This window comes from Haliotis rubra, unplaced genomic scaffold (assembly GCF_003918875.1).
Source record: "Haliotis rubra isolate DU_JTF1 unplaced genomic scaffold, ASM391887v1 Scf144, whole genome shotgun sequence".
Lineage (NCBI taxonomy): Eukaryota > Metazoa > Mollusca > Gastropoda > Lepetellida > Haliotidae > Haliotis > Haliotis rubra.
The window spans coordinates 1,174,815-1,186,448 of NW_025765381.1; the positions used below are offsets into that span (position 1 = coordinate 1,174,815).

The window sequence follows — 11,634 nt, forward strand, 5'->3', positions numbered from 1 at the left end:
CACGTGAGCTGTATATAGACAGACGATTTGATAACCGTGTTTTTATTATTTAGGAGAGTGTAGAAACGTGTTTGAGCACTGCGGAATTGCCTTTATGTATTAAGACATCTACATGCTGTATTTATCAGGTGTTAACACATATTCCTCTCACGCTATGATTCTCTTCCATCTCTCTCATATGCCTTCCCATTCTCTACCTCTCTTTCACATTTATCCCCATTCCCCACTTTGATGCTCTTCGCTTTCTCTCTCACATGCATTCCCATCGTCTCCCTCTCTCTCACATACATCCCCATTCCCCACTTTGATGCTCTTCACTTTCTCTCTCTCACATGCATTCCCATCGTCTCCCTCTCTCTCACATGCATTGATCTCCCATTTCCCTCTTTGACTCTCTTCCCTATCTCACACACGCATTCCAACCCCCGCTCCTGGACTTTGGTTCTCTTCCTCTCTCTCCATATTTCCCTAATCTCTTCTCCTCTCTTTGTTATCTTCCCTCTCTCACTCATATACATTCCCCTTCTCTCTATCTCTTTGAGTCTCTTCCTCTCTCTCACATATACATTCCTTTTCTCTATCCTCTTTGGTTCTCTCCCTGTCACTCATGCATTCCCCTTCTCTCTATCCTCTTTGGTCTCTTCTCTCCCACACCATATACATCCCCTTTCTCTATCTCCTTCTTTTGATTCTCCCCTCTCCCTCCATGTGCATTCCCTTCTCTCTCCTCTTTGATTTGTCCTCTCACTCATCCTCACCTTCTCTCTATCTCCCTCTTTGTGCTCTTCTTCCTCTCTCTCTGTCATTCCCTCTTCTCTCCTTTCCTCCACTGGTGTCTCTTCTGTCCTTCTCCACTCAATATACGTTCCACTTCTCTCTATCTCTTTGGGTCTCTTCCCTTCTCTCACTCTTTGGTCCTCTTCCTTCTCGTCCATTCTCTCTCTTTCTCTTCCTCTCGTTTCCTCACTCCCTTCTCTTCTTGTGTCTCTGTCTCTTGTTCTCCACTCATATGCGTTCCCTTCTCTCTGTCCTCTTTGGGTCTCTTCCTCTCTCACCTTCGTCCCTTCTCTCCTGTCTCTTTTGGGTCTCTTCCTCCATGTCTCTTTTTGGTTCTCTTCTCTCTCGTTTCCTCCTCTTTGGTCCTCTTCCTCTCTCCACTCCTGTGTACATTCCTTCTCTCTGTCTCCTCTCTTTCCTTCTCTCCTCTCCTCTTCCTTCTCTCCCCTCTCTCTTCCCTCTCCTCTTTGGGTCTCTTCCTCTCTCACTCATGTGCATTCCCTTCTCTCTGTCTCTTTGGGTCTCTTCCACTTGTTGTCCTTCTCTTTGGGTCTCCTTGTGTCTCCTTCCCTCTCCCTCCTCCTCTCCTCTTCTCTCTCCTGTCCACTCCTTGGGCATCTCTTCCTCTCTTCCTCACCTTCTCTCTCACTTCTCTCATGTCCTCTTTGGTCTCTCCTCCACTCCGTTTCCTTCTCTCTCCTCTTTGGGTCTCTGTCTCACTCCGTCTCCATGGGTCTTCTTCCTTCTCTCTGTCACTCCGTTCCTTCTCTTCCTCTTTGGTTCCTCTTCTCTCTCCTTCCTGTCTTCCATGTGCTTCTCCTCTCTTTGTCCTTCCCTCTTCCGTTCCTTCTCTTCCATCTTTGGGTCCTCTCTCTCTCTTGGGTCCTCCTCTTTGGGTCTCTTCTCCTCACTCCTTGTGCATTCCCCTCTCTCCTCACTCTTTGGTTCTCTCCGTCCCTTCCTTCCTCTTCTTTTGGTCTCTTCCTCTCTCTGCGTTCCTTTCTCTGTCTTCCCTTTCTCCTCTGTGCGTTCCATGTCTGTCCTCTCGTCCTCCATGTCTTCCTGTCTTTGGTCCTCTTCTCTGGTCTCTCTGTCCTCTTTGGGTCCATTCCTCCACTCGTTCCTTCTCTTTGTCTCTTCTTTGGTCTCTTCCTCTTTGGGTCTTCTCCTTCTCTGTGTCTCTTTCTCCGTTCCATGTCTTCCTCTCACACTCTGTGCGTTCCCTCATCTCCTCTTTGGGGTCCTCACCTTCTCTCTGTCTTTCAGTTCCTTCCCTCTCTCCACTCCTGCGTTCCATTCTCTCTTCCTCGTCCACTCTCTTTGGGTCTCTTCCACTCCTGTCCTCCTTTGGGTCTCTTCTCTCTCTCACTTTCCTTCTCTGTCTCTTTGGGTCTCTTCTCTGTCGTTCCCTTCTTCCATGTCCTCTTTGGGTCTCTTCCTCTCACTCCTCTGTGGGTTCCCTTCTCTCCATTCCTCTTTGGGTCCTCTTCCTCTCTCATGTTTCCATTCTCTCTCTCTTTGGTCTCTCTCTCTCACTCATGTTCGTTCCTTCTCTCTTTCCTTCTGTCTCTCCACTTGTGTGCCTTCCTCTGTCTCTCTTGGGTCTTCTTCCTCACGTTCCTTCTCTCCTGTCTCTTTGGGTCTCTCCATCTCATGTCCGTTCCTTCTCTCCTGTCTCTTTGGGTCCTCTTCCTCTCGTTCCCGTTCCTTCTCTCTGTCTCCTCTTTGGGTTCTCTTCTCTCTCCGTCTTGTCTCACTTTCTCGTTCCCATTCTCTCTGTCCTCTTTTTTGGGTCTCTCTCTCTCACTCCGTTCCATTCTCTCTCTCTTTCCTCTCCTGCGTTCCATGTCTCTCTTTCCTCTGGGGTCCTCACTCCTATCCGTTCCCTTCTCTCTGTCCTCTTTGGGTCCTCTTCTCTCTCTCCACTCCCTGCTCATTCTCTCTTTGGGTCTCATTCCTCTCGTTCCTTCTCTCTCTCCTCTTTGGGTTCTTTCCTCTTCCATTCCTTCTCTTCCATCTCCTTTGGGTCTCTTCCTCTCACTCCTTCTCTGTTCCCTTCTCTCTCCTCCCTCTTTGGGTCTCTTCCCCTCTCTCCGTTCCCTTCTCTCTCCTGTCACTCTTTGGGTCTCTTCTCTGGGTCCTCTTTGTGTCCTTCTTCTCTTCCTGTCTCTTTGGTCTCTTCCCTCTCTCACTCTTTGGGTCTTTCCACTCCTTCTCTTTATCTCTCTCTTTGGTTCTGCGTTCCTCTCTCTTTGGGTCTCATCTCCTTGTCCGTTCCTTCTCTCTGTCTCCTCTTTGAGCCTCTTCCCTCTCTCCTCCATATACTGTTCCCTTCTCTCTATCCTCTTTGAGTCTCTTCCTCTCCACACTCCTCTTATGCTTCCCCTTCCCTCTATCTCCTTTGGGTCCTCTTCTCTCTCTCACACATGTACATTCCCCTTCTCTCTATCCTCTTTTTGTTCTGTACCCTCTCTCACCCATGTGCATTGGGTCCCTTCCTCTATCTCCTTTGATTCTCGCTTCTCTCTCACCCATATCCCTTCCCCTTCTCTCTCCTCTTTGTCTCTGTTCCTCTCCTGTCTCTCTCACTCTTATGTATTCCCCTTCTCTCTCTATCCTCTTTTGTTCCTCTCCCTCTCTCTCACTCATATGCATCCACTTTCTCTCTACCTCCTCTTTGGGTCTCTTGCCTCTCACTCCATGCATTCCCCCTTCTCTCTTTGGGCGTCTCCTCTTTGGATGTCTCTTCCCTCTCACACTCATGTGCCATTCCCCTTCTCTCTATCTCCTCTTCGGTTCTCTACCCTCTCTCACTCATATGCCATTTCCCCTTCTCTCTATGTCTCCTCTTCGGTTCTCTACCCTCTCTCACACATATACATTCCCCTTCTCTCTATCCTCTTTGAGTCTCTTCTCTCTCTCACCCATATACAGTCCCCTTCTCTCTATCTCCTCTTTGAGTCTCTTCCCTCACACACTCATATGCATCCCCCTTCTCTTTATCTCCTCTTTGGTTCTCTACCCTCTCTCACTCATGTGCATTCCCCTTCTCTCTATCTCCTCTTTGAGTCTCTTCCCTCTCACACTCATATGCATTCCCCTTCTCTTTATCTCCTCTTTGAACCTCTTCCCTCTCTCACTCATGTGCATTCCCCTTCTCTCTGTCTCCTCTTTGAGTCTCTCCCCTCTCACACTCTTATGCATTCCCCTTCTCTTTATCTCCTCTTTGGTTCTCTACCCTCTCTCTCGACTCATGTGCATTCCCCTTCTCTCTATCTCCTCTTTGAGTCTCTTCCCTCTCTCACTCATATACATTCCCCTTCTCTCTATCTCCTCTTTGAGTATCTTCCCTCTCTCACTCATATACATTCCCCTTCTCTCTATCCTCTTTGAGTCTCTCCCTCTCTCACTCATATACATTCCCCTTCTCTCTATCTCCTTTGAGTCTCTTCTCTCTCTCACACATATACATTCCCCTTCTCTCTATCCTCTTTGGTTCTCTCCCCTCTCTCAGTCATGCATTCCCCTTCTCTCTATCCTCTTTGAGTCTCTTCTCTCTCTCACCCATATACGTCCCGTTCTCTCTATCTCCTCTTTGATTCTTGACCCTCTCACACTCATATGCATTCCCCTTCTCTTTATCTCCTCTTTGGTTCTCTACCCTCTCTCACTCATGTGCATTCCCCTTCTCTCTATCTCCTCCTTGGTTCTCTTCCCTCTCTCACTCATGTGCATTCCCCTTCTCTCTATCTCTTTGAGTCTCTTCCCTCTCTCACTCATATGCATTCCCCTTCTCTCTGTCTCCTCTTTGAGTCTCTCCTCTCTCACACTCATATGCATTCCCCTTCTCTTTATCTCCTCTTTGGTTCTCTACCCTCTCTCACTCATATGCATTCCCCTTCTCTTTATCTCTTCTTTGAGTCTCTTCCCTCTTACTCATATACACGACCGTTTCCGTGGTGTAGTGGTTAGAGCGTCCGCCCGGAGAGCGGAAGGTCGCGGGTTCGATCCCCCACTGCGTAATACCAAAAGACGTTAAAATATGGTACTTGTTGGTCCCTGCCTGGCCCTCGGCATTTATGGGTACAACAAGGACTGGTCGGCTCTGAGTCAGTATAATATGTCTTAGTGGGGTATTCATGCTTCAGTGCGGCGTGGTATCTCAGTGGGCTAGCACTATAAAACCAGCTTAAGTCTGGGCTAGTACAAGCAGCCGCACATACACATACACACGCATGGACGTCGCCATGTGAGCGAAATATTGTCAAGCACGACGTTAAACCCAATTTCACCTCACCTCACCTCACTCATATACATTCCCCGTCTCTCTATCTCCTCTTTGATTCTCCCCTCTCTCACTCATATACATTCCCCTTCTCTCTATCTCCTCTTTGAGTCTCTCCCTACTCACTCATATACATTTCCCTTCTCTCTACCCTCTTTGATTCTCTCCCCTCTCACTCATATGCCCTTTTCTTTATCTCCTCTTTGAGTCTCTTCCTTCTCTCACTCATGTGCATTCCCCTTCTCTAAATCTCTTTTATTCTCTTCCCTTTCTCACTCATGTGCATTCCCTTTTCTCTATCTCTCCTCTTTGATTCTCTTCCCACTCTCTCACTTGTATTCCCCCTTTCCTCTACTCTCCCTCCTCTTGTTTTTCTCCCTCCCTCTTAAGATGAAATATTTTTCAAATGTGTGAACATGGGGCTCAGACCTGAGCTATCTAGTGAACAGGACAGAAACATGTCAACAGCCCGATAATCAGCACATATCTTCGAGGGCATTATAACCCTGTCTACTTAATCTAGTTACGACTAGAAAGTAAACATTTACCATGTATTATCTGATGATAAACTCCCAGTCTTCTAAATCCCGAAATGTAACAGTAATCCTTGGTGTTAAGCAACCCAGCAAGTTCACGTAGAGATTGAATTAGAATAATTTAACGTCGCATTATTTCAGCCATGTAGCGATCACGTAGAGAGAAAGGAAACACTTTTGCACTTGGAGACCCACGTCTTCCCTCGCCTCTGTGAGTTCGCACTCATATATTTAAAAACTAGTTACGAGTAGAAACATAGGAATATAACTGAAAGAATATGCCTCATTTGTAATGTACATCCCATTGTCCTAGAGTCAGGCAAAGGAGTAACCTGGATGAGAGGGGCTGAAACCTACGACAGGACCAGAACCCTAGTCTTTGGTTCTGAATTGTATGTCTTCAAGAGGGAGTGAGTTTAGTTTTACGCCGCTTTTAGCAATATTCCAGCAATATCACAGCGGGGGGACACCAGAAATGGGCTTCACACATTTTAACCATGTGGGGAATCGAACCCGGGTCTTCAGCGTGACAAGCGAACGCTTAACCACTAGGCTACCCCATCGTCCATTGGGCAAAGGAAGTATACATGCATGTTTGATGGCGACTGAAATGAAAGAAACAAAAACTGGCCATTCGACAGTGCTTTGTTCGTGAGGTGAGGTGAAATTGGGGGTAACGTCGTGCTTGAGAATATTTCGCTCATATGACGACGTGCATGCGTGTGTATATGTATGTGCGGCTGCTTGTACTAGCCCAGACTTAAGCTGGTTTTATAGTACTAGCCCACTGAGATACCATGCCGCACTGAAGCATGAATACCCCACTCAGACACATTATACTGACTCCGAGCCGACCAGTCCTTGTTGTACCCATTAATGCTGGACGCCAGGCAGGGACCAACAAGTACCATATTTTAACGTCTTTAGGTATCGGCTTCGGGGATCGCGCGACTTTCCGCTCTCCGGGCGGACGCTCTAACCACTACACCACGGAGGCGGTGGTAGTACAGACCACATCATGACTCATATCAACCGCAACCACGACTGTTTTCATCATTTTGTAGCTGTGCAGTTAACTTAGAAAACCACGAACTACCAGATCAGATTTAGAATATAATGTGTTTCACTTGTGGTGAAACTGTCCACCTGAAATCATCTAAGTCATCCGTTAGTATTCCGTATCACTCTTGCGAATGTATGTAGATACAACTTCTGAATCTGAAATCCCGTGGTCTGACGAGACGAGACCACAGCCATCACTAGGGCCGGTGGGGAAGAGTAGTGGTAAAAGCGTTCGCTCATTACGCCGAACACCTGGGTTAGATTCCCCACATGGGTACAATGAGTGAAGCCCATTTCTGGTGTCCCCCGGATATTGCTGAAATGTTGCTAAAAGCAGAGTTAAACCCAACCCACTCACTCACTAACAGCTATCACTGGCTGGATCTGTTCGCAGCGCCGCCATTGGTTTACGTATCACTAACGACTATGATGTCAGTGGAGAGACATCGTGTATAGGTGCCACCTCGGAACTCCGTACCAGAGAAAAGTTGGCCAGCGTACGTTGTACCTACGTGATCATCGACACATATCCACGTATTTTTTCCAACTGTTTTCTTTGGACTTCCTTCTTGAACTTTAAAAAGAAGGAAATGCTTTATAAAGTTACTGCTTTTATACCTTAAGAAATGGGACCGCCTCCGTGGTGTAGTGGTTAGAGCGTCCGCCCGGAGAGCGGAAGGTCGCGGGTTTGATCCCCGATCCAAAAGACGTTAAAATATGGTACTTGTTGGTCCCTGTCAGGCGCTCGGCAATAATGGGTACAACAAGGACTGGTCGGCTCGGAGTCAGTATAATGTGTCTGAGAGGGGTATTCATGCTTCACTGCGGCATGGTATCTCAGTGGGCTAGTACTATAAAACCAGCTTAAGTCTGGGCTAGTACAAACAGCCGCACATACATATACACACGCATGCACGTCGTCATATGTCGTCATATGAACAAAGCACTGTCGAAATATTTCTCGCCATCAAACATGCACTTCCGCCCAATGGACGATTAGCCCTAGTGGTTAAGCGTTCGCTTGTCACCTCACCCCACATCATTTCCCCCGCTGTGATATTGCTGGAATATTGCTGAAGAAATGGTATGTCCCCACAGCCTATATTCAGTGTTCCTTTCGTCTGTTCACAAACACAATACCTTGATAATACTCAGCACACAAAAATGATATTTCTGTTAAAGGTAATGCAAAAACAAAACCACACTTTCCTCGTTTCTAGTATTTTCAGTTATAGAAATGAGACTCATTATTATGATTTTTAAATTAATGATACAATCTTATGATCATATATTTCCATGGCTTACATGGTTATTATTGGAGGAACGCCCAGTGACGCGGCACGGTGGTGATAAAACGAAGGGTCATAATCAGTGAGATTCTAAGGGACGCAACTCTACAACGAAATGCGCAGTGTACACAAATGCTCTAATCAACACGCTAGCACGTGACAAGAAAGAGTAAGTGAGTTTAGTTTTACGCCGCACTCAGCAATCTTCCAGCTATATGGCGGCGGTCTGTAAATAATCGAGTCTGAACTAGACAATCCATTGATCAACAGCATGAGCATCGATCTGCGTAATTGGGAACCGATGACATGTGTCAACCAAGCCAGCGAGCCTGACCACCCGATCCCGTTAGTCGCCTCAGTGTCAGAGCCATTGTACCTCGGCGCCATGTGGCCTCTGTTGCTACTCTGGGTCGCCGTGTATGCTGCTATTAGAGACCAGTGTGCCCCATTGAGCGATTCCCAAAGGCAGGGAGACCTAAAGGAACACATGACATATATGTCACAGTGGACTCTGCACGTCACCAGTGGCAGAAAACCCAATGATACTGAAAATAGCACGAAAATGTTAACCTCCCCTTTGGGACTTCGCTCTGCTTGGGTTCAGTGCTCAGTGACTAATATTGTGGACTAGTCATAGGTACTATTGATGTTCTGAAACTGACACAACGTGTACCCATTATACGACCACAACATAGGTCAGCCTGTGGTCATCATCATCATCATCATCATCATTCATGTCACAATACTGGAGATGAAAGCACGCGCACCTTTCCAGAATTATTATTTACAGAGGCGGAAATCATCGATCGTCGATCAACCTACACGAGTATAGTTTCAGAGGTCACTGAACGTTTTCTCGTTGCTGACACTGCAGATAACTTCAGATAACATATACTCCCCATCAAAAGTTAGACTCACTAGTGTAAACAGAGCTACTTTCTTCAGTCAACTGATTTTGCAAAATATTCTATACAGTTTAAGGGTACAGTTTACACATGAACTGATGTATTGCAAAACAAATTCGTAACGTTGAAAAAGATTATTTTCATGAGGTCAATACATGATGAAACTCAGTGAAAATTGGTGAATTCTTAACAAAACTTCACACCAAAACGCAGCTGTTCACATGCGCAATATTTGCACGTGCTTTTCAGCAATTTGGTGTATGATTCTCGTGCAATTCATCTGCATAAGGTTTGCAGTTGGGTCCCCCGAGTTAGTGGACAAATTCATTTTCGACGTAACCACATATGTATACTTAACATAGAGTGAGTGCTTTAAGTGAGTCTAAACTTTTGATGGGTAGTATATTTCGATAAGTGGGCGTTTAAGTCATAACAGTGGCAAAATGAGTTTGATTTAATTTACGGCTTCCAAAAAATCAAATGTGTGTTTTAATGATATAGGTCGACTGACATAACATTATTACTTGTCATGATTAATATCAAGGCAGAAAACACAGGAATGGGATCCAAATATCAGTCACCACATCAACAGAAACAAAAAAAAGTATAAAGTGTCAAAAACATTTAGTTCAGTGTTCATGCAGGTTAACGAAACCAGCTTCTTACAACAGATACACATGAAGTGTGTTTCGTTGCTAACATGTCTGTTGTTAGGTCACGTTTACGTGTGGATTTAATAACATCGTTGCTAGTGACATTGTTACGGCGTGTTGTAATGAAGATGTTTAATGTAGCATTATCTGTTTCTCTGTGTGTGTGCATGTGCGATTGGGTGTGTGAGAGCTCTACAGGTACATCCATTGTCGCCCCATCACCCTCAACCTCGCCTTCAACCTACTTATTGACACGTTCGTACCATACAAGTGACACGTGTAGTGTTATGGGGTGTTTTAATGGAAAAGTCTCTCTCTCTCTCTCTCTCTCTCTCTCTCTCTCTCTCTCTCTCTCTCTCTCTCTCTCTCTCTCTCTCTCTCTCTCTCTCTCTCTCTCTCTCTCTCTCTCTCTCTCTCTCTCTCTCTCAACTCTCTCTCTCTCTCGTCCTTCGTTTGTCCCTACCTACATTGCCTTCATTGTGTCTAATACATTTTCATTGTAACACGTTTCAACTGATAACCTTGGCGTCGGTGGGGTAACACATTGAATCTAGTGTTCATCCATAACAAGGTGTGTTCACACTGTACAGTGTGTTGATGCGCTTCTCCGTCATATTCCTCCCTCGTGTTAGAACACTCCCTGGGGCCTTCTGATTCCTGGTGATCATAAATACAGGTGCTGCGGTGGAGAATAAGACCATTACAAGTTCAGGAGCCATAACGTGAATGACTGAGGTAATGAGGCTTTACGGCCTTTCCCATGCAGCAGCAGCAGCACCACGGGTTAGGTCCCATACTGCCTACAGTTTTAAACTGCCTACATCCCAAACTGCCAACAAAAACATTGTAGGCAGCGTGGGAAAAGATGTGTTTGCCCTGTAGAATAATGGAACAGCCCGAGTATCAAAAAAGAAGGGGTGCTTCGTTTGGAGTAAGGGATAATTAGGGGGATTATATTAGTACATATCTGTGCATCTACTTCTGTGTATGGTATGTTTTGAGTCTTCTCATCCAATAAAGACTATAAGACAAGTACAATGATATTGGGGTTTTTTGTTTTTGGAAGCAGTTAGTAGGCTTATATTGTAACCTCCAAAGCAGGATTAACTTAATCCTATTTAAATATACCTATGTGCAATATACCTTTCAAAGACATATTCAACTTTGGAGCTAATTCTGAAAGTTTTCTTGAGATTGAAAATCCTTTTTGGCATGATGTGCTAAAAGCATGGAAACTATATCACAAACAACATTATGTTGATCCAAATAATATTAATCAAATTTTATCCCAACCACTATGGTTCAATCACAACTTCAAAAACTCTACATATTTTATACAGAATTGGGCAGAGAAAGGGATTATGAATATTAGGGATATATGTGATGAGAATGGATTACTATCAATAGAATCTTTAAAAGAAAATTATCATATCAAAGGCACTTTTTTAGATTTCAGATATTTACTGAACATATTACCTGAATCTTGGAAATATACTTTAAAGCACTGTCTCTCTATTCCAGTCAGTAATTTGAATGTTAACCAATGCCAGATACATTTAGTAAAAGCATCCAAAGGCTGCAGAACTTTTTACGATAAACTTATTTGTAATGATAAATATCCAAACATTTGTAATAAATGGCAGCTTTTATTTCCTGAAACTGACTTTGATTGGAAAAATATATTTACAGTATATAGAAAGAGATTGCAAGATACAAAGCTTATAGACTTTCAATATAGATTTCTACAAGGTATTATTTACACAAAAAAGGAATTGGTCAAAATGAAAAAAATTGACAACAGTTTGTGTTGTTTTTGCAAAGATGTAAATGAGAGTGTGTGTCATGTGTACTGGGAATGTCAGGAGACTCAAACATTTTGGATAAACCTACAAATTTGGCTTAACAATTATTATCCACACCCATTGAAATTATCAAAAAACATGATTTGGTTTGATACTCAACATGAAAATAGATTACTAAATCACATCATCACTATTGCAAAAAAGACATATTCACTTATGCTGTATTAAAAATATGCTTCCAAATCTAACTTTCTATATAAAAACTCTAAAAGAAATATTCTTTGTGGAAAAACATATATCAGCAAAAAATGATAAAATAAATAAT

At 44.3% G+C, this 11,634-nt stretch overlaps 1 protein-coding gene across 1 annotated transcript; it reads right to left on the bottom strand.

The window, feature by feature from the left end:
- Nucleotides 1–1,431: 1,431 nt before the first annotated feature.
- LOC124269313 (trichohyalin-like) lies at nt 1,432–3,981 on the bottom strand. The gene is made up of 4 exons (XM_046704326.1): nt 3,810–3,981; nt 2,314–3,196; nt 1,989–2,186; nt 1,432–1,945 (listed from the first exon to the last, which is right to left on the bottom strand). The coding sequence occupies exons 1-4, from the start codon at nt 3,979–3,981 to the stop codon at nt 1,432–1,434; spliced, it is 1,767 nt and encodes a 588-aa protein (XP_046560282.1).
- Nucleotides 3,982–11,634: the final 7,653 nt, after the last annotated feature.

Excerpts from the sequence above, each read along its gene's own strand:
- LOC124269313 (XM_046704326.1), bottom strand. The coding sequence starts at position 3,981 with ATGCATAAGAGTGTGAGAGGGGAGAGACTCAAAGAGGAGACAGAGAGA. Across the intron at positions 2,187-2,313 it reads GAGAGAAGGAACGAACATGA|GGAACGACAGAGAAGAGACC; the intron begins GTGAGAGAGAGA and ends ACATGGAAGAAG. Across the intron at positions 1,946-1,988 it reads GAGATGAGGGAACGCACAGA|GAGAAGACCCAAAGAGGAAG; the intron begins GTGTGAGAGGAA and ends GACACAGAGAAG.